The sequence below is a fragment of the Accipiter gentilis genome, chromosome 11, assembly GCF_929443795.1.
Source record: "Accipiter gentilis chromosome 11, bAccGen1.1, whole genome shotgun sequence".
Classification (NCBI taxonomy): domain Eukaryota; kingdom Metazoa; phylum Chordata; class Aves; order Accipitriformes; family Accipitridae; genus Astur; species Astur gentilis.
This window is the reverse complement of record NC_064890.1, coordinates 10,572,062-10,598,633: the sequence shown is the minus strand read 5'-3', so window position 1 is coordinate 10,598,633 and position 26,572 is coordinate 10,572,062. Positions and strand designations below refer to the sequence as shown.

The window sequence follows — 26,572 nt, the reverse complement described above, 5'->3', positions numbered from 1 at the left end:
AGATAATTATGGGGTTTTTTTTCCCCCAAGTCATTCTTTATTTGCTAATTCCATAAAAATCAGTTCTGTTTTCTGAGATGTTTTAGTTAATATGGTACTAGGATGAGTGCTATACATCATGTTGAACATGGTCGGTGGTTGGCTGCAGAAACCTTGAGTTCTGTTTTTCAGAGTTAACACTGTTTTATCCATTTCCCAGATCATTTTGAAGCTAGACTAAATTGTAACCACCATAATACATTTTTAATGAGAAAATTTTTTCTGACTATGTGATGATTAGTGGGTAAGAGAATGGAAATATATGAAGACTTTGCCTACTAATAATGAAAAAAAAAAGTATCATCAATCAAAATTTGGTGGCATATGAATCTTTGGAACAGTAAAAGAGAGAGTGCTTTGCTCATGAATCTAACAGTCTGCTCTACAGGTGATACCACTTTTCTGCTCTTTGCTCAGCCATGTGCCAGAGGAAATCTAAATTACCTGAGAGCTCATCTTCAATTGCACTGTTCAGAGGCAGAATCACTTTTTTTAATTAGTCTGACCTAGTGTTTAGTGTTTAATACAAACCATACAGTCTCACCCAAACTGAGACAACCTCTATTTATTACACAGACTGCATCTATTTTTTTCTTGATTTCCATGGCATTTCTGGTATTAGCTCCTCATGTCATGCAATGGAAAAATACCATATTATCACCAATTCTCAGTGCTTTGTTGCAATAACTAGCTGTGCTCAGTCCTGCACCTTTTCTGATTGTCTAAATTTAGCTATGTTCAGTTTGTAATTAAACTCGTTTACCCCGAGAGCTGTATGCTATCAAACTATGTTCATCATCTTCATGATGATCTGATTTGTTCATCACTCAAAGTCTTACAAAAGTTGATCTTAAACTTTTCCTCATCAAAATAGATTGAAAATATATTTTTCTCTCTTTCTAGAAGTCATCTGTTTGTTTACATATAAAGTAATTGTTACAGCTTCTTGGGTGCTCTTCCAACATATCAGCATATTTTTGAACCACAGTCAAAAAACATGTTTTATACATAAAATAAGAATAAATTGTCAAATACCTCTTGGCCTTTAAGTCTAGCACCACAGCATTACAGCACACCAGCATTCTTGCTAATCCAGGATTCATATGCCCACTACTTCATATCCCATAGTGTATGCTAGAATTGATGTTTACAGCAGAGTCAATGATTAACTAATTTAAACTACTCTTTTTACTTTAACCATAAGATCACACTTTTCCCTTGCCAGCAGTCTATTACACAGCATCTCTTTCTAATGCAGAAACATTATAATATCCTACAACAGAAATAAACAAACAAAAAACAGATTTACATATTCATTTTAGATAAACACACATAATGAAATGCTAAAATGAACCTTTCTGAAAATCTACAGACCTCCTGGCTCTGCAAAATGTAGGTAGCAATCTCACAAAGACAGACTGATTTCTGAGTATTTGCATTTCTAGCTGGGTCTAAGCAGGATGTATAGAGACAATAAAAAAAAAATCTTCTCCCTATAGAACACAATTCAAATTGGGCAGCAAATATACTGTATGCTGATACACAAGCAGATGGAGACTTTCTAGAGTTTAATAATTCCCATTTTAAAAGCTGTTGTCATCATTTATATTGCAGTAGCATTTAAAAAAAACATGGCTAGGATTGCGCTGAGCAAAATGGAAAGCAAACAGAGCTGGCAGACCAAACAGTCAAGTCAATGACTGGAAAGGGAAATGCAAAACATTGCCCACAGATGGTCAGTTTTAGAATCAAGACCTCTGAATATTCAGTTCAAGTCCACCTACAGCAAGTGTTATGACTTACTATGGGTGCAGCCAGCCACCTGGATGAAAAAGATGGCTTGCCTTCAGAAATGACTGTAAAGTTGAATTCCACTCTTGGATATACTGGTGCATATGAGGGAAATTCTATTGTGTCAGTGAAGCTACTTCAGATTTATACCGATTTAAATCACAGCAGAAGATGGGCTGTAATCTGCTGTCTGGTTTATAACAACTCAGAGGTTCACATGGAAATGTTATATACCCTTACTGTAACAGCTCTAATAACCATCTTCTTGCACATAGAAAAATCAGCTGATGACATTAATCCCACCAGCACATAGTGAATGACTGCAAATAACTAACCTGCCAGCTGGTATAAACATACCAAATAGGAAAAATGACTGAGTGGACACAGATTTGGGGCTACTCTGTTGTGCCCACTGGCTAACTTTTCAGTGTCTGGTACTCATATGTATTCAGGGTGATCTTACCTTCTATAAGTGAAGGATGGTCAAGAGTTGTCAAGGCAATTTGCAATTCTAAGCCTGTGACCAGGCTTAGTGGGAAATATGCCTTTAGCTCCTGCCCTTCCTCCAAAATGCCCAAACTGTAGCAAAGTGGCTTTACAATGCTTGGCTATGTCCTGGTGCAGGGGAAAGCACCCAGTTTTTGAGCCTAACCAAACATACCCTTCCTACCCTGAGTCAATAGCTTCAGCCAGGTGGAGCTGGGCTGGCCACAGACTTCTACTGAAAGGCCATGGACATCACTGCTTCTAGCTATTATCCACAATTCAAACCCCCAAAACTGATTCTAATCTAGGACTCAAATCTCAAAATAAAAATATGTATTCAATCCACATAGAAATAACAAATTCTATTCAAACTATACCTACAGACCAATAATACATAGATGCTTTCTTCTTCAGCTAACACAACAATTAAATCTTCACTGTCAAGGTATTTGGGTTTAAAAATAAAAAATAAAATAAAAAAAAAAATCTCTTTTTTTCCCTAAAATTGAGCTATATGGTTGAATATTACGGAGTCTTTCTTTGGCTTGTCAAGAGAATTTTGTGTTTACCACATTAAAACTGGCTCTTTCACAACATTGGTTTAACCTAACTTTTTCCCCACTGTGCTGTGTCATCGTCTATTAAAGATAATGAAAGAACAAATACAAATAAGCAGTCATTTAAAATAGTAATGTACGGTAATGCCTCTTTCAGGCAACCTCAGAACATCTGTCAGAATTTCAATCAGATGTTATAGTAGAAAAATAAGCATTACTATGAGTAATGATAAACACAGTAACTCACACTAAGTGTATTTTTACTGTTGAAGAACAAACTCTTTGCTATGGTAAACCAACCCAATCTCATACCAATGATACAATTTGATGTGTTGATATGCTAAGTCTGACAATTCCTATATAAAATAAAGTTGAAGAGGAATATATTTTTATTAAGTGTGACAGTTACAATGGTGTCAGATAGCTCAGTGCAGAAAAACAAGACATTATCATAAAGTTTAGATGGACAACTACATTAACATTCAAGTAAATTTGACTCACAGAAGCAATAGCTTTCTCATCTCTGGGGAACTGAAATGGTTTCCTATGGCTATCAGAAATATAAACTGCCATAACAGGCACAGCCTATACTTGGACCAAGAGACTGTCAAAAAAGGTTGATATATGCTACTTCAAAACCCAAACAGCATTGTAAAGTGCATATTTCTCTATATATTTGCACTTGCTAGCTTTCTTCCAAAATATTCCTCCATATTTGCATATATAGTAATTTGCACATACTGTCTGCAGTAAGATCTATGTCATTAAAGCAACCAGCTATGTACATGGGGCAGGATGACTGGATCTCTAAACCCTGCTTCTACTCCAGAATTAGCATTGTAATTAGACAGGCTACAAAGAAGGAATTTAGAAACACTGCACAGTCATATGTCTAGGAAAAGCAAAGCTTACCTAGGATTGAAACTGGCAAGGCACATCAAGGGCAACAACAATAGCTTCTACACTAAATAACCAAGAAAAAGTCTGGACAAGAAAAACATGGGGCCGGCCACTGCTAAACATGGTGGATGTAGCACAACCTGGCTACAAAGAAGGCCTACAGAATCTTGACCTGCTTTAAAAGGACCACAGCCAGCAGATAGAAGTAAGCACTTTTACCCATTACTCAGTAGACTGCATATAACACACTGCATCCAGTACCATGCCCGCAGTACAAGAAAAACAGTGACAAACTGCAGCAACTTCAGTAAAAGGCAACCAAGATGGTTAGAGGCTAGAGCCTCTAGTGAGGAGAAGATGAGTGAAAAAGTTTGTTCACCCTGGAGAAGACTACTTCAGGGGACTCTAACAGAAGCCTAACAGTACTTACGAGGAGGTCATCAAGAAGACAGAGACAGGCACTTCAGAGCGGTGCCCAGTGGGAGCACAAGATACCACAGACAAATTTAAACTAAATAGAAGGAAAAACTTTTTTCACCCTGAGGACTTTGAAGCATTGGAACAGGTTGCCCACAGATGTTATGCAGTCTCCATTCTTGGATGCTTTCAAGACTAAATGGGATAAAGTCCTGAACAACCTGGTCTGGTCCACTGACCCTGCTTTGAACAGGAGGTTGGACTAGATAACCTACTGATGTCCCTTCTAACCTCAGTCATTCTGTGTCTGCAATTTAAATGTCTGCATTTGAGCTAGTTGTCTAAGATCTCATTATAGTCAGTGGAAATCTAGTCAATACCATTAATGGAGTTTAGTCAATCATTCGTATGACCAAATGTAGATGAAACACATTACTTCATTAAACATATTGATTACCTCACTGTTGAGTAAAGTTAACCGTCATGAACTTGACCAGCTGCAGCTGTCCACATCATATACACACAGTTCCCTTCAGGGTTAAAACACCAGTTTCCAAACACAACTCTTCCCACTCTAAAAAAACCCACCAAATTCTTGAAGTGTCAGAATGCTGAAAGTACGTACTTGGTTTCATCAGAAAAAAAGTCCAGTCAGCTCTAGGAAGAATTTTTGGTATGGATTTACTCAGAAGAATAAAGGAGCTGAAGTTCTGCCATTAGCAATGCCTGTTACAATGTATGCATTAAGGGTCACATGACAGGAGGATCAGATCCAAGAGCAGTCTCCCATCCCTTTCGCCCCCATCTTTCATGTCCCCAACTATCAGTGACACTAGCTGGAAGTGTCAGGGCCCTGAGTACACCAAAAGGCTCCAGTTGCCCTGCCCAGTCGTAAACCATCTTTCTCTGTAAACCTCCTCTTCCCCTGCCCACAGGTTTAGGTCCTTGGGTTAAAGGTCTGCTCTGATACGGCACAGCTGTGTAACCCTGGATGAGACTTCTATCAATAGAGCTAGGCTGTGGGAAAACTGCTGTGAGAACCTCCAGCTGGGGCTTCCACCCATGTAGCCTCCACCCATTGGCTTGGGTGCTGCACTGAAGCCTCTGCCCTGCTGTAGATAACGTTGTGCTTGGGTTGTGTCTTGCTGATGGTGATCCTGCCCTGACTTCTTGGCTCAACCTCCAATCTGCCTTATGACTAGACTTCATTGGCACTCACCAACTGGACTGATGGCTGAACTTTGTTACTGTCACCAAACCTGCTCTGCTTGTCCTGGTCAGGTACTGTGGGACTGCACACCTCATCAATGAGGTCACTGCCTTGCTGTCATCCTCAGCTCCCTTGTTACAGAGCCCAGTCATGTTGACAGCAATTGACAGCAAAGGATTCGGTAGCATCACCACTAATACAAATGGAAGCATAAATGATAAATGTATATTAGCACTAAGACTAAGACTCTTGGACATCTTGTTGATCTATTCAGATTCAGCAATCTGTGGATCCATAGGTCAAGTGCTACTTCAACGTGTATGCCTTCAGAATGCTCTTGAATACTACTATTGCTTCAAGATGCCATTCTTCCAAATTCCTCCTCCAAATTCTATACTTTTTCTCCTCCTTGCAATAATATAAGTTGCATAGACTACAAACATTTTCAGTGTATTTGCTTGTATGAAAAATGCTGTGATGTTTTCAAATATAAACACCCCCTCTCCCCAAATAAAATAAAGATCTAATAGCACATTTAGGAAAGCTTGAGACAGGATCCAAAAAGTACTGAGCACTCATACAAAAGTGCCTATGATATACTTTCTTTTTTTTTACTTTAGCAATTATGGCTATGTGACTAAAGTTTCTAATCATAAACAAATTATATATTTTCAAAAGTTCTCCATCTATGCACTAAATCATTGCACACAAAAACAGAGCAGTACCATGAAAAAAACCAGCATGCATCACTTCAAGTCATTGTATGACGTTAGTCACCTTCCTAAAAGACAATTTATCAGAATGGTCTTTACTCAGGAAGAATGAAATTTGTCACCTACATTCCTAATAACCTTTCCTCCTTCTTTTTCAATAGCTCAATCAAGTGGACTGAGCTCCTTATTAGGATAAGTTACTCCTTCAAAGGAGTGAAACATAGCAGCACACTACCCATAAGTAGAAGGCTGAAGTAGATCAGATTACTCCTGAGAAAGTTTATTACTTGCAAGACTAAGGCTTGAACTGTTAGTTTCCAAAATTTCCTGAAAATTGTTGTAAATTTGGAAATGTAACGTTCAGGCTTCTAGTGCCATACCTTTGAACATATCTGGAAATAACTACTAACAAGAGCCAAAGTTTCTCACTTAATCAGTTTAGAGAATGAAGCTCTGAAATCCTAAATGCCAGTACGAAAGTATATCCCCGGAGAATGCAAGCACTTAAACCAGTATTTAGTTCTGCTTCTGTTAGTTCTCAAGGCTGACTTGTTTCAGTCACATCCTGTCGGACAATACTAACTACTAAAACCAAGAAACATATTTCTATTGATTTGAACAGCCACTACATGATGCTGATTGACCAATGCTAGCCTCTCTGAAATCAGAGTAATTTCCAGCAACTCCTGAGATGTAAATCAAGGAAAATGACATTTATATTACGTATCTGATTAATTTTGGGCCTCCTTTCTTCTAAAAGACATCACTGGGACTTTCAAAATTTACTTCAGCTGCCTCTCAAACAGATATGTGGAATACATTTTTAAGAGTCTGAGGAGCTTCAGTTGCACAACAAAAGTAAGATACGTTCTTTCTGGTAGTGATGACTACAAATGTCTTGCTCTTTTGCCACAGTTCAACTGACTAACAGAGTTTATCTTACAGTGTTTTATAATCATCCTTTTCTCCTGGTTTAGAGCTTTAATGTCTCCAAAAGGGGCTTAGATCAGTAGAAGTCAGCAACAGAAATTCCTGATCAATCAGAACTAGGTGAAGAAAATACATGGTGCTTGAGGTCGCAGAAATCTAATCCACTCTGACTCTTAATTAGGTAACGCCATCCTATTTATTTTTACTAATAATCTGTCTATGGAAGTTCTATCACTTGTAGTCATGCAAGGAATCTCCACAATCAACCATATTACTCATATCACTCTCTCAAATGTCTTGCCAAACCAATATTCCCCCTAAATCCTTCCCTTATCTCACTTTCTAAGTTACTTCAACAGGCTTGATAGGACTGTGCTGACAGACAGTCTGCCATACGAGTACGTGCTGTGGGACTCCTGCATGGGCAAAGTGCATCGCCTTCTCATGGGCCAACAAACGGAGAAGAAGTTACTTGCTCTGTGCCTGCCTTTTCCTTTCTCACACATTTCATAATAACTTAAACACATCTGTCTAGTTTAGAAGCTGTTGGTGCCATGACTCTTCCACCTGTAATGAAGACTGAAGGCCACTGCAAACGTTAAGTAAAGACAGTGTTTACCTGGCGAGCACCCTCCATATAGCACTTACAGACTGGCATTTCCCTTTTAGTAGCTTCTTGTGGGAAGGAGAAGTTTTTAAAACTGGATAGTGTGAGGAAAGGCTGTCCGCAAGAATTGATTGCAGGAACTTCATAACCTATAAATTCCATGGACACCAGGGAAAAAGTCTGATTAATTGAATTGATCAATTTGTGACTGATTATTGAAATCCACTCCTGTGACTGACAACCTGCATATCTTTCTACCTTTATCTTTCTAGATCATGCATAATTCAAACATACATTGCCTTCGTTTTCTTCACTTGAAATTATATTAGAGTGCTCATTTGGGGTCTGAATCAAAACCTTCTAAAAATGGACTTCTATGCACTGCAAGGTCTTACTTGATTTTATTCTGCTCACATATAGATAAAGCCTTCAACATTAAGCATCCAAGCATTTAATAGATCAGACTCCTGGCCTTTTTGACTGAACAAGGAAACAATTTCACCAAAATTAAAAGAACTTGCAATAAGGTAGGCTAATGATTTAGAGTCTTCACTGGAAACTAAATGGTTTACAAAATATATATATATATATATAAAAATCTTTGAATGAATCATTTGCAATGAATCTTTGCACTTCCCTACATTCAACCCATCAAATACAAGAGTCTGCAATGTATTCTAGCCACTATAAAAATCAAACATTTAAAAGAGAATATGCAAAAATACACACCATCTGCAGATACATAAGGAAGTGATATACAGTATGAATCTATGCATTTGAACATAAGGAAGTGATATACAGTATGAATCTATGCATTTGAATCTCTGTATATGTCTATTATTTTTTATGATGCTAAGAATAGATAGCATAGAGACTGAAACCCCAAAGTAAATCATGACCCAGATAATTTAAGAGCCCTTCTTTTTAATACTTTCATAGAAATAATGCTGTTTACAGTATTCTACCATGCTGAAGCACTGGCTTCAGGTTTGGTACATTCAGGAGACAAAAAGAATATAACTGCAAGAAAATACACTTACGTTAACAACTGATCTTATTACTTTTTATTACACTAACTTGCAAATAATCATCCTTCTGTCAGCACCTTCTTCTTTCCACTTGTCTAGTTTAATTTCTCTTAATGTTTTAAAAAATGGATCTTACTTTTTGGTAATTAAATAAAATGAGATGTTCACACGTTTAACTTCACTATCGAGTGGAAAATAGGCAATAAGAATAACTGCTTTAGAATGGCTGAAAATAAAAGGTGGAGAGAAGAGAATGATACTATAGCAGTAGTAGTGTTTTGAACACAAAATTCAAGATTTATCTCTTCTCAGACAGATTCAGTGCAACAGACTTGAAGTCAAGTACAGGGAAATAAGTGATGCCAAGAAAACAGCAGATGAGATCTGTCAACAGAAATATATTTATCTGAACAGAAACTGTACATGAAAGGTATGTTCAAAAACGTGGAAGGACTTAGAAGGCGTACCAGGGAAATGACTAGTTTCTAACAAGTAGTACCTGACCCTAATTTATCAGCAGGTACATATTTTGTACTTAGAAATTCAAAGTATGTCTGTCTTAAAACAGTGTCAGTCTACTGGCATTCCTTTTCCTTTGTATTGAAGGAGTTGTGTAACTAAGATTCTAAGGCATGAAGTGGGGAACCTGTGCAGAGGCAACTGATGTGCCATTGCAAGGACACCTTGATCTCTCCTGTTTTCTATTATAGGCATACAAAGTTGAGTACTGGAAGGAATTAAATGCTTTCCGATGCATTTTTCCATGATTCCTCACAGACAATGAAGCCACTTTTTATACAATGTATGTAAGCAATAGGAAACTAATTAAAAGGGATATTAATATCCTACAATACACACAGAATTAATCCAAGTCATAAGGAGAGAACTAATCAACTGGAATAAAGCAAACTGAGAGAAAAAGCCATACAAGTGCTGCAATCACTATCATAGCGTCAGAGTTCAGAAAGAAAATTAGGGCAAATTTTCCTCTAAAAATTATATTGTGCATGCTGACGAAGACCCAAACATTTCATCCCTATTCCTGCTGTAATTATAATACAGCACTAATTATTTGCTACTGATTATGAATAATGAACAGAAAATGTGGAATTTATAATATCTGCTCTTGTAGAATTTCACTCTAGTGATGATACATCAATTCTGATGTCACATCTCCGGATTTAAAAAGCAAATTACTAATTTTTGAATAGCAAGTTTAGATCAAAAAATACAGACTATGTGCTTGTAGCAAATTATTAATTATATATGGACAAGTCATCCAAACAAAACATTGTTTAAGAGCATGAAATTACTCATAAATCCTATTAGAACATAGGGATTATCTGTTTTCACATACATGGAGGCTCAGAAAATAGATCATTACTGAATAAACATTCACTTCAACATGCTTCAAAGGTCTGTAAATTGCAAGGTGTTTTTTAAGGCCTCATATTTTACAATATGCATATACTATTTCAAGATGCAACAACAGAAGTTCTGCAACTGGAAAATCAGTTATTAACTAATGAAGTTACCTAATTAACCCTGCATTTCTTTCTCCCCCACTGCCTTCGAGCAAAAAGAGACACTTAAAAAAGGAAAATCTTCAATGTAAAACATGACAAGAGGAAGGAGCCCCATGGTAAACAAAAGAAAATAGCATAAGTTCAAATATAAACAACTCTTTCAGCGTGCATGGAGAGGAGCTGATTTAGGAGGAGGGGAAAGTGGTGTTTCGCTGAACTGATTTGATTATAAATCTATTCCAGACATACAGCTCAGGTGCAAAACTCAACTCCTGGAACATCATGTGAAATTTTAGTTTGGATTCTGTTCTAACCTTTCCTATCCCTCCAGAACAGCGGCTATGCCTTTTACTGTTAAACCTGTTAATATATCTTGGAGAAGTCAATATACACCTGCCATGGAGAAGATCTGCCAAGACATATATTTTGTGGAGATATCACAGTAACCGGAAATCTGCACTTTATACCTTTGGCTACAATCATTGTCCGTGCGAAGTCCACTGATGTACAGTGACTAATGGCCAGTTTAAAGTTCGTACTCCTAGTACTGGAGTGTACTGATCAGGGTTTCCTCTGGACCCCATCATCTTAAAAAGCATTTATAAGTTAATAATTGTGTTTACAGCAAAGTGCTTCACTGCATCCTGCCAGCATGGTGCTGTAAGACACAATGCATGCGTGTTCTGTGTCCCTGAGTATGGTACGAAAATTAGGAGAGGCATGGGGCAAAAGGCATGCTTGAATACTTGCAACATCCAGGGTTGTATTAGTTAAGAGCACAGCTAGCAGGTCGAGGGGGGTGATTATTCCCATGTACTCAGTTCTGGTGAGAGAGTGCCGTGTCCGGTTCTGGGCTCCCCAGTACGAGAGAGACATGGCAATACTGGAGCGAGTCCAGCAAAGGGTTATGAAGATAATTAAGGGACTGGAACATCACTCAAACAAGGAGAAGCTGAGAGAGCTGGAACCAGAGAAAAGGAGCCTGGAGCAAAGAAAGCTCAGGGAGGTCTTCTGAATGTCTATAAATAGCTGATGGGAGAGTGAGAAGAATATGAAGCCAGAGTCTTCTCAGTGGCATCCAATGAATGGACAAAAATTCAAATGGGCATAAATTCAAATACCAGACATTCCATTTAAACATAAGAAAATACTTTTATTTATAACAAACAAACAAAAAAACCCCAAACAATTAAGGTGGTTAAAGGTTGCCTAAAGAGGTTGTAGAGTCTCTCAGTCTTTGGAAACATTCAAAACCTGACTGGCCCTGAGCAACCTGTTCCAACTGACACTGCTTTGGGCAGGCAGTTGGTCTAAACTATCTATTCTGCGATTTGCAGGCTGAAGGACCTTCACCCTGCCCAGTACAGGTACTAAAGACAGTTACAACACCAAATGTATCTTCATTTCATCCTGGAAAGAACCAGGAGCAGAGTCAAATGTGCCCAAGGAAATCACCAGGGCAAGTGCATCATGTCTCAGACCAACACCTGGAACAGCCAATTCACCATATAGATATGTGTTAAAGCTCAACCATTCCTGATTCCAGTTACCAATACCATATAGAAGAAGGGAGGGGGAGAGAAGAGCATGAATTTCACTGAAGCTTCTAATTATGACTATAATTAATTATAACACATTGTGGATTCAAACAAAATTTCCTTTAGCTACGTTGTGCATTACGCCTCATGAAAAACCATTGACCAGATTTGTCATTTGAAGGATGACAGAGCACAAAGACAATCCTTACAGGTTAGGAGAAAAAGCAGCACAGCTGAAATATTTAAAAGGATGCCAAATCAAATAAGAGATAATGTTTTGATCAGGAGATCCTTCTGCTGATAGGTGATACAGAAGAAAAATGGCAGCGCTCTTTCTCTTTAGAGGTCTGGGATAATAGTGTAATTGAGTCCCAGCTATACTGGGCACATGACTTTAAAAATTCACTACACAGCACAATACAAGTGTTCTTGGCTCAGACATGATTCAGGACAAAACAGAAGCGCATTGTAGGTCAGCACAAAGGTGTATGTACAGAAGCCTGCAAAAGAGGTAGTTCTGTTTTACTTGTTCTGTAATGATTACAAAGCCTACACGTTCAGTCTTACAAATGTCATACTGTGACATCAACCTTGAGCCACCTTAAGTAAATTCAAAATTTAATTTCTTTTTAAAAACATCTAAACCAAACTTTTGTTTTCTTCAGAATTCTTGCCTTTTTATAGTTAAAATTAAACATTAGAAAAATGCAAATACTTTTAGAGATCGTAATGGAACTTAATTCAATGTCCAGTTCTGACTGTAAAAGAAAAGTGAAAAACAACTCTATTACGAGGCACTAAAAACACTAGCTGGAAAGTAGAGCATGTTGAAATTTTACTGGTTTAGCCAATTTTCAGTGTAAAATAGACTTTTGATCAAACAAAATATTTAGTGCATATTTCAATATGAAAACATTTAAGACATATCTAGTATTTAAAATATTCCTTTTTTTTTTTTCCTACTTGAATTCAGAAGCAAGAAGACACCATCTGAAGTTGGGTATATGCTCAGGTTGGTTTTTATGTAATATGTCAGAGTTTCAGTGAAAAATCCAGTTGAATTTCTCCAGAAAAATAATATTTATATAGAAATATAAGGGTTGGTGTATTGGTTTGGGAGAGGAGTGGAGAGGGCAGAGAATAGGAACAGGTGTATCTGACAGCTTTTACAGACAGCAAAGGACTTAGCATGCTCCAAGCACACAAAAAGATAGTTACTAACAAGTATCTTGAAGAGAGTAGTTATGAAAGTTTGTCAGCATTCAGAAAGAAATATGTATCTTTATGTTTTCTTCTTAGATGAGAGAAGATACAAAAGTTAAGATCAATTACAAAAGTGACACTTCAAAAAAATTCAGATTTGTATTCACAACTACTGACGACGATTAGTTATGTCATCAACTTCAATATACTCCTGCATTTCCAAACGTATGTAATTATAAAAATGCCATTGTAAAACAAAACAAACAAACAATCACAACAATATACTACTTATGGATAGGTCTCAAAAATGTTCAGAAATCTCAAAAAAATTTTTGAAAGACTATAAATAAATCTGCAGGTTTTAGCACAATTATTCAGGTAACTCCTAGGACACAAAATCTCCACCTAAAAGTAGCTACATTCATGAAAATATATATTTAAGATTTTTTATGCTCAATTTCTAATCTTTGTACATGACAACTGGACCGTTTCCAATGTGAAGGCTGTTTGCTAAGGAAAAAAAATGAAATTAAAAAAAAAGATTACTAACCTAGAAATACTAAAAACAGAAGACCACCATATGGTCTTTCAAGTCGTGTCCTTAGAAGCCTAGGTTATCTCACTGTCTGAGTAATTTCATTAACCTCCAAAACACAGATGGAAAACAAATACACCTCATCATTCGTCTCAGTGAGTGTTCTGGTCTGATACAGCCTAGCGGCTGTTAAGTTTTTTTCTAGTGACTGCAAAAATATATTCTTTTTTTTTCCCCAACTCGACGCATTTTGTACAAAATTCAGTCAGAATAGTTTAGAGGCAGCTAATCCCCCTCTTCAACATCAGTCCATGACCTCCTGCTTCAAATGCTGCAAGACAGCATCTCAAACAGCTTACTGGCATGAATCTAATCTCCTTTCCACAACTATATAGTGGCTTAGGTTCCCCTCAACCCCCATCCTTACTCTTAGTAATACTGGATAAATCAATTTAATACATAAATATTATTAAATCTAAAGCCAGGTTTGTTCTCATTCTGGTCCACTGAACCATATGCATTTCAGAAATACTAAAAATAACTACTGGCCACTGTCACTTTAAATGACACATTCTTTCCGTTATTCAGGGAGAAGTACTATTGTGTAGCATGCAAAACAGAAATCAAAAAAGTGCCCCATCTTGCTTATCTCTTCTTCTTCTTTACATCTTAAGGTTTATTTAATTATTTTTACTGCAGGTCACACTTCATGCAAGCAGTTAAAATTAATTGCAAAATGCCTTTGATTACACTTGTGCAATCCCATTAAGTTTAAAATCACCACAGTTATCAGTGGCAAACAAGTGATTTTCAGACCTGCTTTGTAAAAAATGTTGACTTTTACTAACATATTGTCATGGTGGGGCAAAAATTAGCTTTTTGGTTAGTAGAAGCATGACATGAAATTTTAAACATATGCAGTAATTGGTACTTATTAACTGCTTAACAACATAGATAGTTTCATTCTGCAAGAAATAAGATCACAAAATGCACGCAAATGTTTCAATTTACAGTATACTGTCTTTTCAGAATTTTATTAACTACACAAATATCTATCTGTCCTAGTAATGCAACTATTACATTAACAAATATCCAGTGAAAAATATTCTGGTTTCAGATACATAAAAACCTCAGAGATGTTTTTAAAAAATGCTATTGCAGCATTTGTTACTAGAAGGAGCACCAGCTCTTCATATTGCCAGAACAGGTGGGGGGAAAAAAAAAAAAAAATCATTTAAAGCTCCCCATACAGCGAATCTATCAGAAGACCAAAACCTTGTAAGGGTTCTGACAAAAAGGTAAATTCTTTTTATTTTTATGATCACAGATGTTTTGACAGTGTCTGCACATATCATTAACATGATCAGATATTAAGTGATGTCTCACTAAGGTATCTCAGCTGGGCAGTGAAAAAAAAATTGAGACACTTAACATCCATTAGATTTTTGTCTGTTTGCTTAACAAAATCTGGAAGTGGGCCAAAATGTTTTAGACTCATTGGGTCTTATCTTGAAATTAACTAAATCCTACACCAATATTTAAAGTCTCTAAATTAAGCAGTTTTGTTTCTCAATAAAACATGAACAAAAACGTATTATTCTGTAATCTAAAAGAAAAAAATATCTTTATCTCAATAAAATAAAGTCTCTTTAAAATATTATTATAAAGTTCACTATAATAATTTCAAACTTATATGCAATTAATACCAGCTTAGCTTTCAGAAGACTTCTTCCTCATTTAATAATGGGACACCAACCAAATTTCTAATGAAATAACAGGCAAGAAAATCACCTGGCTCAAGGCCAGGTCAGTAATTTTCCTGATTATCTGTTTTTGATGTGACTCCAGCTTGACCCTCTCTAATACACTAGGCTATAAGCTGTCTGATTTCCTAATAGCACAGGAAAAAAGTAAACCACACACAAGAATCAACACTGAAAGCTCTGCATTAATCATTCACCTAAGCATTTTATGTTTCAAAGGTGCAAAGACATCTAGAGGTGGAATAAACGTATATAGGTAAAGAAGCCATTGCATATGAATTCCAACTGGATGAAGAAAATAGTCAGCTAGACAGGAACTATGTGTGTCAGCAGCAGTGCTGCTGTAGACATCCCTTTGGATTTCACACCATCAATGGCCATTACCAACATTAATAACAGCCATCTGGCATTGCATAGCTTTATGTCTATATCTTATTGTTTGTTTCAATGGTATTTATCCATCCCTGGAGTTCTTCATTCTGAGAGGTAATTTGGAAACTTTTAGAGACCTGGATAAAGAAAACAAACAGCAGGCAATTAATCATGGTAATAGTGCTTCCAAAGGTCACACTATTACTTTCAGCAATGATACCAATCTTTTTCACTCCTCTAATTTAATGGGAGGCGATCCCTAATTTTATGGTCATAACTACTGGAAATAAAAATTAACAAGAATGCAGTCTTGTAGGTAATGCCTTGACTAGTAACCCTGGAGACCTAAGAAGCCTTGCTTTCAAATAATGTCCCAAGATCATCACGTTCAGAAGTAACCATAAAAACCTGACTGCCAAAAAATGAAGCTGCATTAGTGTATAACTTGCTTTGGACCAAGTAGCCCTGCTGAAATGCAAGACACCTGTTCAGAGAAACTTGTGAGAAAGTAAGGATGTTTTAATTTCCCTCTACAGTGACAGTTCAAACAAAACCATCACAGGACATCTATCAATTAGCTTGGCTTCACTTCCTCTGTTCCAACTCAAAGAGTGCAAACGCGTGGGGTCTTGGAGGAGTCCCGGAGACAAGAAGCTTGGCTCTAGCATCCCAGTAACCGCCCTGAGCTGAGGATGGGAGTCCTGAAGTCACATGTCTATTTGCAGATCTGTATTTTGCATATAATATTATTGGAGAACATATAAACTCAACAAACCACCACCACGTTGTACTTGACCATGAGCAGGCTTTATTATTATTATTGTTATTATTATTAAATAAAGTAGCTGTAGCTGAGATGCTTAATGCCAAACAGTACTGCCGCTGGGTGAACTATTCTCAAAGACGTGCCAAAATCAGATCCCAAAAGGCGTTTTATTTAATGTCTGGACTCCAGAGGGATTGAAACAGAAGCTAGACACTGTTCAAAAGGAATGGCTCAAGCCATCTGCAAAAGACAGACATTCAGGCCTCTGGAGAATCATCAGGTCAAAGTAGAGTTTTCTGGAACACAGCTTTACAGCTGAGGCATCAGAGAAGGACAGAAGCTCCTAACACATACTTGCAAGTATCATGGGCAGCTTAAGTCTCTGTCTTTAAGCGTTTAAATACCTCTGCAAATATGAATACCAGAAGCCTAACTCTGTTCATGAAGCTTAAGCTCTTCAGCCTTATTTCAAATGTGAATTCAACCACTACTTTTTTTTTAAAATATTTATCTGTGTTCAATTTTGACTAAATCATCCATCAAAGGGTCATTCCATGTTAGTCCTTCCATTCTGTATATACACAATAGATGCGTTTTACAGGAAAAATGGAAGAGGTGAGTCATTCCACTATAAAAAATATTTCCATTTTAATGTTGTTTCTATTATACATATTGAATTAGTTAAACAGAAGTAGCAGCATACCTCAGTTGGAGTTAAATTAATTTCATTCTGACAGTCAAGAAATACAGTGCAGTTTTATCATCTAGCATGCACTCTGTTTTTCAATGCCAGATTTTATCTTTCAAAATAATAATTAGTAGTCATTTTAACACTTTCTCAATTATGAAGACTTATCATTTAATGGATAAAATTTCCATAAACTTTGGTGAATACATTGTGTTAGCCTATTAAGTTTGTATTATTTGGCTACTGTTACTAAATAGTAATTGCATTCTCTTTTTTACAATCAAAATTTTAAAAGGAGCTTTAAATAAAAAGGGAGAGGGAAGAGGCAGAGAAGATAAATTATGCAACTGAAAGGAGTGGTTGTTTTTCTCTTTGTCTCTTAAGCGCAAATTCTTCTTCATTCTGTTTCCCAGACACCATCTGTTTCCAAAACAACTCATCACCAAACATAACAGAGGAGATAGGAACTTCTAATAGGAGTTAAACCTGCCAACTTGCAGAACGGTCTGAGCTTTCTTGAATAGGAAAAACACAATAGTACAGAGTTGTTAATAAATTAAGGAGAGGCAATGGGTGTCACCTCAGATGATGCAGTACACCATTTTAGGGATTTTCATTAGAATCATATATGGCTCATTACTTTACAATGTTCCTGCAACTTGCTTTAAGAAGTCCAAACTACATTTGGGCATTTAATAGCAGGGTTCGTTTCACTTAGGATGGGGTGAAGGGGGGTGAGGGGGTGGTGGTGTTAAAGTATTTTTTTGAAGCCTACTATTAAAGCCTGAATAAGGGGTCACACCTGCTGAGGGCCTCACTCCATTTGCAATTAGGTATCAGTGACAGTTTGGAAAAATAGAAAATGCTAGAATTATTTATATCAAGGACTCACCTGTGCCAGCACCCCTTCTGCAGGATTTTAGGAGAGGGTACAAGAACCCACGATGTATTCAGGTATATGACAACATGCCATGACAAGAGAGCTCCCTTCACCTCCAGAGGGGCTTGTATGGGTCCCAAAATGCTATTTACTGTTACTGCTAGAAGTTCGTATTGGAAGAGCAAGGTACCATTTTTAACCTGGTTATACTGTTGAGTTTAATGATAGCACTGTGCTTACTTAGAAAGTGAATTTATCTTTTTGCTCTTCCCTCTGTCCATAGTGTATGGGTAGAAGTAAAACAATATTTATTTAGTTTGGTCTGATAAGTAACAGTGGGAAAATAAGTAATCAGAAAAGCATCTAAATTATCTGGCGAGTTACACATCTATTTTTTAAAAAGATCTATGGTATAAGAATATGGATTGGACAGGAACCATCAAGGTCATTGTTTATAGATTCCTGCTTATAGATTCCTGCTATCATATCCACCCATGTCAAACAATTTCATACAGACAATAGTCTCTGTAATAAACATATTAAGAAACATCACTCTGAAATTGTTTATATTACCTATTCTGATCAGATCTCTAACAGATCACATCTTTTTCAAACAAGAAATCCTTAAGCAAGTCCAAGATATGATGTCTTTTCTGCCCTTCCCCAGTCCTCCCTGTCCTCCTTCATTCAAAACAATTCTCTCCTTTCCGTAGCCCCCATAATTTATTTCACACATGGAACATTTTTTACTTCCAAGCACCTTTCCAAATAATTTTATAGCTATCAGTAGACTAAAAAGTGCTTCTGTTGTTCCCTTGGCAGTTCTATTAGATTAAATCCATTAGCACACTCTTATATACACACATTACATTTTGAGCTCTTTCTGTTCATAACATGTGACTATTATGAAGTTATCCTTTCTTGTTGCCCATACAGATTCTACAAGTTTGGATATCTTAGTTTTCCTTAGCTTAGTTTTTAAATCTTCTTTTTCATTTTACTACTACATTACTTCATCACAGGTTCTATATTCCTGACTCTGCTGCCTCAACACACATTATAGGCAACCATCTCCGCTCCTATTCAATATTCCGAACAGCTTCACTGAGTTTTAAATGCACAAAATGGTCGTTGCCACACACTTCATTTCTGGCTTCTGCAGTTGCGATCTTGTGCTTTGTTACTAAAAATAGAGCCGCTTCCAACTACCTGAGCTGGAAAGCTAATTACAGAGCTGGTAAACAGTGCTCCTCCCTATTGAGCAAATGGCAGAATAAGGAGTCTGCTAATGCACTAGGGCACACATGGTCCTGTGGGTCTTTGAAATCTATCAAGTGTCATTTATTTAATCATTTGTGACTGTTTGCTTCATGGATAAATTACTATTTAAGTAAATAACTGTTTGACTGTTGGATCAACAAATTGGGAGAAAAAGAACAATCAGCCCTTTTAAGGAAAAAGTATCCTAGCCTAATTCTCAGCTTGCACAAATCAGAATAATTTCACTGAAGTAAATAGCATATCGTTGATTTAGACTAGGCAAAAGTCTAGTTCTCTTATTTCCTGCAGAAGAGGGGTTATTAAAGGACTGACTGCAGCAGCTTAAAGACTTTTTTGAAAGTTATTTCTGTCACATACAGGCAAGAACAAACAACTGCCACTGTGAGAAAGCACCTTCTTCCCTTAAAAGTACTCTCAGCTATGTCTGCAGTACAGCAACACATTGCCTGAAAGACCTTCCCTGCTGAAAGATCTTAAGGTAGAAGTGCCCACAGAGTTTAGGTGCTCCTCTGTATCTGTGAACAAAACACTGATTTCCCTCCTCCGTGGGACTGATTCTTACCATATAGCCCAATACAAGCTTTGTTGGCAACTAGGTTTCAGCCATCACTCAGTCAATAGAACTCAACCAATTTTCAGCCATTACTGAGGCAACAATACAGATAATACATAACCGACTGTTAGAATCGATGTGATACAGCTTCAGCCCCAAAGCAAAACTGTAAAATAGCCATTACAATTGTTCATCAGAAACACTTTCTGGGGCCAAGAGGGAATATAGTCTTCTAGAGTTATAATTTTTATTTTGAATGCAGAATAGAGGAATAAAAGAATTAGGTAGAAAACCATCAGAAAGACCACTTTTAAAAAGCATTTCTTTTTCTCCTTCATAACCTCCCAAAAAATAGAGAGACAAGTAAATAAAGCCTCCAAGACTGTACTCAACACGTTAGAAAAGTTTGGTGGAGGAAAAGAGTATGCTAGTAAGCATAAGCTATTTGCTCATCATCATGTTTCTGTCATGCACAGCTTATACTATGTACAGTGCATTCAGGGACAGAATTGCTATCTGAGGTTAAATACATTATTTACACAGCTTTTTTGGGGAGAGGAGAGGATGAGCTCCCTCTTCCGTCTCCCATCTTCATGAAAAGGAAAGTCAGGCTGTCCTCAGCCAAGCAAACTATCTCCTGTTGTCAAGGAAAAGTGGTTTGCCAATTTTCAGCAAAAATGATCAGAAAAAAAGAAGATAAGATGGAAAACTGTGGACAGAAATGGAAATGTGTAGTGTAACGAAGAAGAAAAAGCAAGAAGGAGCCAAAAAAAGAGGCAAAGAAAGGCATGAGGAAGTCAGGCTAGAGAAAATCAATAGTATTTCAAGCTCTGCGTATTCCAAAGAGTGGGAACAGAGAGAGTCCTCTGGCAGTAACAGCAAACGAAAAAAAGACACAGAATACCAGCCTTTTCATCCTCAACAGAAGAAGTACAGAGTATAAATCTGCACACCACAAGGCAGTCCCACACCATCACACCTAAGTCAACTCTGACAAAGTCAATTCATGCACCAGGACTTGTGTAGTTGTCTTTTTAGCGTAGTGTTTCACCAGAACTGACACATCTTGTTTCTGTGATATTCTGTGCATAATAGTGTGCCTCTGGAGAAAGTCATATGCATTTCTTCACATTTAAAACCTACATAAGAGTGTGTGTGTGTATAGGACAGGGAGTTGGACAGTGATGAAGGAATGCATGTGTGTGCTGGAATTCAGAGCATAAGCAACATTAAAAGTCATTTGAATCCTGGTTCTACCATCCTGTGTTTTCAGACCTTTCTTTCTGACCTAAATGACCACAAAGACAGTAAACAACATATTCCTAAGTTAGATAAAATGTGCTTTTTATAGTAGGACAAATACCTTTCAAATGATAGTATATTCCAGAAAACAATCCACAAAAAAAGCATGTGCAGACAACATAAGCAATATTTTCCCTGCAACTTGCTATTTCTCCCAACGTTAGTTCTCTCCTTAAGGCAGAGATGTGAGAACCTTTAACCCTGGGAGCCCATTTCTAATTTATTCATTCAGATTTCAAAGACACAACATTGACAGCCACTTTCCTCATGTGTTACACAGACCAACTTACACATTTACATTACTCACGAGTATTTTTAGATGGTCTGCTTCTGTTGAGTTGAACTTGCCAAATTGATACGGCAAGTAAGGTGTGCCTCCACCTCTCTGTTAAGCTAGTACAAAGTTTCCAAACCCCTTGCCAAAAAATTAGGAGAAAGAAAGAAAGGAGGGTAAAAACCTGGTATGTGAGGAAACTGTTTAAAATAAGTTGCTTAATTCTTTTAAACATAAGTTGGCCCTACTGGATCTGTCTTGGGCAGTCATGAAAAAGGCACTTTCAAATTCAAACTCCTTAATGAATGATGTTGTGAACCTTATATTATTCAGACCAAAAAATTACATATTTCACCACACAGGTATCACTCAAACTTCAACCTTCCTAATGAATACATCAGCATATGCAAAGACTCCAGAGCCAGAATGAGATTAATGGAATAAATTTAGGGATATATTAAACAGGAGGGAAGGGGAATAACTAAGCATAAACACTTTCCTTCATTCAGTATTGTCTGAATCAGGGGCACTGATTAAAGCAGCACACGTTAACGTGCAACACTGAAGCATATGAAAAAGAACATTATCCCATAATGGACTGAAAATACAGTAGTTTGCTGTATCATAGTAATACCAATTTCAAAAGAGTTCATAACCATAATTAACTATCTGCTTATCCCTCAAAAAACTAGCAACCAGCTGTACCAGACTCCCTTAATCTACAGCATATTCATCAGAAGTACTTTCTGATGTACCAAGTTTCATACTACACAGATATTTAATTTTAAAAGCCCTCAGATGATGAAACATTCAAATTTTTCTCGACAATTCAATAGCTAAAAATCAGCTACAGTATGGTCTCCACAGCACAGGGAGCCTGCAGGCAAGAACACAGGGTAAATACAGACTCCGTTGCCTTACCTCAGCTATGTGCGGCATTGGGTTAAATCCACAGAGATTGCACACAACTTTCTTGCACTCTGTACACGTATTAAAGTTGGGGGGATCCTTAGAACCAATATTTAGTCCAGTTTTACAAAGGGGACAAGACACTTTAGGCTGGCTGGCTTGCTCCGGTTCCAACAGCCCAGCAGGTTTCTTAGCTTCAGCAGCCTGAGGCTTGCCATCGTTAGCCAAACCAGGTTTCTTTTCTAAATCAGATCCTTTAGTCGTTACAACACTATCCGCTTTTGATGGCTCTGGTTTTTCGGTCACAAGAGGCTTGGCTTCTTTCTTTACAGGAACAGCTTTTGGAAGAGGCTGAGCCTGACCAGCCTCTTTGGGGACTGCCTGAGAGGCCGGTGGCTGTGATGGAGGCTGGGGCTGCTTCGCTGCAGGACCGGGTGGAGGTGGGGCTGATGTCTGAGACCCTGGCTGACCCGCTGTGGAGATTAAATTCGAGGCCTGGCTGAAGATTGAAGCTCCAAATCCGAAGAGTTTCCCAGTAACTGTTTCTTGCGGTGTTGTGGGCTGAGGTTTAGGGGCATCAGTGATGCCTCCCAAATTAAGGCTGAAACGCCTTGATTGCTCAGGAGTTTTCTGGGGTGGCTGGGGTTGAGGTGCAAGCTGTGCTGGTGCTGGCTTGGGACCTGCCCCTGCCTGTGGGCCCTTGGGAGCTGGTTTGCTATCAGGCTTTGGGGACGGTTTTGTTTGTAACTTCTTAGGATCATCTTTTGTTTGTGTTGGCTCAACAGGCTTTTGAGTTTTAGCATCTGGTCTAGCCCCAGGTTGAGACACAAGCTTGGGATCTGACTTCTGTCGAGACACTTGCGGAAGGGGTTTGGAATCTGGTTTATCCCCAGCTGGATGTGTGTCCTGTGACGGCTTGGCAAGCTCTGGCTTTGGGGAGTCTGCCACTTTCTGTTGAGTTGGTGGAGGTCTGGGACCTGCTGAATCCTGTTTCAGCCCTGGTGCTGCAGACGTAGGCACAGTGTCCGTTGTAGGCTTCTGTATACTGGATTGGGTTTGCTTATCTTCAGCCTGCGTTGGCTTCGCCTGATCAGACTTTGGAGTAAGATCTATTTGCTGGGAGGTCTCAGTAGGCTCAGCGTGTGGTTCTTTCAATTTTACAGGGGGAGACCCAGGCAAGGATGGTTGCTTTTTCTGTGGCAGGGGTTTTTTTGATTCTGCTAGCTGCGAAGGATCAAGTTTCGGAGACGCATCTTTCTTTTGAACTGGCGGTGGCTGGGGAGATGGTTTAGCTGTTGAAGGTGGAATGGATGTCTTCTGTTTGGGTGGAGGCAGCTGTGGCCCAGGACCATGACCTGGTGCTAGGTCACCACCTAACGCTCTTTGCATCTGGCAGTTTAAACAGAGCCATTCCTTAATCTGCAGGGGAAAAAAAGAATTTTAAAGGTATTATAATTAAGCCAAGACAAAGTTAATAAAATCAACATAAAAAGCTATTTTAGTGTATGGCTTGTTGCAGTGTTTTGGACTTCTGTGTAAAAAGGGAGAAATATTACCACTAATATTGATTTGCGGTTAACATGCCCAACTGATTTTTTCATTCTTCTCCACATTCCTGCAAATCAAGCTATCACTGAGCGTATGCTTCTAATGACTTCACATTCAGTTTACACATAGCTGAATATTATAAGATAAAAACCCAGCAGAATGAAAAAAATGCATTGGAATGTCATGGGATCCAGCAGAGATTCATTTATAACAATGATTTGCCAGAATAGAAAAAAAAAAACCACAAATACTGCTAAAATAGTTTGACATATCAAGTCTGCTGACAGAAAACAATCATCAGAATTAAAACACAGTAAATAAATAATTACCTTTAAGCATACATCTATCAAGCTCTTTGTACAGCTTATGGTTTTGGTAATGGTTTAAATTACAGAGCACAAGTATTGGCAGCATATGTGTATCCAATGAATTAGGCACAGAGGTATGAAGGGACACCATATATTACACAGACTCACACTTTACCACCAATTTGAGGGCAAGTCTTCATTTGGAATCAGTGAGGAGCTTTGCCTAAGTCCTGATGGTATTTTAAGAGCCATAATTAGGTTTCCCAAAATTCCTTTGTTAATAAAAGAAGTTCTCAGGGTAAATATTGTTTGCCTGCATACAATGGGACCCTCCTTTCAACACAGAGGAGAAGGAATAAGGCAAATAATGTATTTACCCATGTTTCTCACCAATTTTAGTATCTCACAACTTTAAAATTTTTTTTTCTCCTTCCCAAGAAGTATTACTTTAGAGGGAAACTGTGTTTTCTTATAAGACAGAAAAAAAATAAAAATCCTACATGGTCATCCCTCACAATCTGAGGAAGGATCAAAAAGGCTAAAACAACATGTGATCAGAAGCATCACATGCTATTTTCCACATTTTACATCTCTAGCAGAAACATTATAAGCAGCAAAAATGCCATTCAGTATGGCACAGAGTCCCGTGGGCCTACACCTGCCTGTAGATACTTCAACAGGTCATCTGTAGCTCTACTTCTCTTCTTTAGTCTGCGCGTCAAACGCAGTGTACCAGCTATGGCATTTGCACGCACCACTGCAACAGAGGGAAACTGCAATTAGGAGGACGCAGAATATGAGACTCAGATCTTTTCCCCTAAGGGTAAAGGTTTCTGGATCCTGTTTCTCACTCAGGTCTGAAATCTCTACCGTACAACATAGGATGAATCCGGAGGTACTACATGCAAAGAAAGATTTTGTCTGTATAATTATCAGAGCTCACAGGAAGGAAAGAACTCTGATGTTACAGACTGAGGCAATGAATTCATTATTTTGGTGTGCTTTGCCAGGCTTGTATTTTTCCAGCAGCAAAAATTAAAAGAACAGTTGGACGCAGTTCCCTAAAACACAGCTATTCCAATTATTGTGATAAACACAGTATATACTCTGGAATATGAGCTCACTATTGCTACAGCTTCACAAAAAGATGCCCAATTTTGGCTCCAGCTGTAAGTTCACAGTAATCGAGTTAACGTTCATAATAATGCTGCTTTTATCTTCCCTTTTCAGTGCAGTTTTTTTTTTTAGATTGTTTAAACAATTCTCCGATCTACTTGCAACCCATATTGCAAATGACTGTTAAAAAGTGAAACCAACTGAAACAAAACTGGAATGCGTGTTTAAGCTCTGCTTTGAATTATTAAAGGAATTAAGTTCACAACTGCACAGAGGACTTGAGTAAAGATTACATTTAGCTTAACTCCCATTTTGTTTGACTGGTGATCTGTTTCCCTACAAGTCCCCTGTCCAAGGGACAATTACTTGCAATAAGTAAATCTTAATTATGACACCTGTTTCTAGATAGTAGTAATCTAATTTAATTAGATAATTAATACCATTTCTGGATGAATTCTTAAGGTTTTTCTAGAAGGTTTAAGTTTAATCAAAGGCCAGACTTAAGCCACATACTCTGAACATCCACCTCAGCTGTCACAGCTGTCTGGCATCGGCAAAGTGACTAAAGCTTTCTTATATTAGGGAAGTGGACTCTCTTCTATGGTGGAGAAAGATAGGATCCTGTGAGGAGCTCTTTAACAGCCCTAAGAGAGGATTGTCTTTTCCCACTAACCACAGAACTTTCACAGAGATTTGCACCATGCACTTTTCATAGCAATTCACTACTGCTGCTTCTTTTTCACACCTCCACTTGCCTTTTTTTTTTTCTTTTTTTTTTTTCTTTTTTTTTTTTTTTTAAATGAAAGTGCTATACTCTAAAGTGCCTACCTGCTCTCGCTTAGCTTCCAGGAAATCTAATTTTAAGTCACTATGACACCTTTAAGGCCCCAAACAAAGTAGATGTAGGGTTGGGCAGGGGCTACAGAATAAATAGTCTGAATAATTCTTGCGTTTAAGGTGTCCAGATTCGAATCAATTGCATTTATAAGTATTTAGGCTTGTATTCAACACACAGCAGGTCCAGTCTGACTCTACTACCTAAATGGAGTCCAAACAAAAGTTAATTCTATACGTTTTTCAACACAATCTTGTGCAGAAGACAAAACCTTAACTCTCAACTGTTATTTTTTCCTTATCTTAAAAAAAATAACTATATACATATATACACATGCGTGCACTCTCAGTATAAAACTGAAGCCTTTAAAACTAAATGAGTGTGCTACTCCTACAGCTGAACTTCAAAATGGAAAGTGTATGAAGTTTTACTTCACTGTATTATTTTTTAAAATCTTTCTGGTTTAGACATAAAATTCCTCCCATGCATTTTAGTGG

At 37.7% G+C, this 26,572-nt stretch overlaps 1 protein-coding gene across 6 annotated transcripts in view; it reads right to left on the bottom strand.

The window, feature by feature from the left end:
• Positions 1–26,572, bottom strand: part of PCLO (piccolo presynaptic cytomatrix protein) — a 379,284-nt gene that overhangs the window by 320,888 nt on the left and 31,824 nt on the right. For all 6 annotated transcript variants that reach the window (XR_007507699.1, XM_049814309.1, XM_049814305.1 and 3 more), the window contains exon 3: positions 22,281–23,687. Coding sequence is in view for 5 of the 6 variants with exons in the window: in XM_049814305.1 (XP_049670262.1) it covers positions 22,281–23,687 (1,407 nt within the window). In the remaining variant the exon portion in view is untranslated. The remainder of the gene's footprint in view (positions 1–22,280; positions 23,688–26,572) is intronic.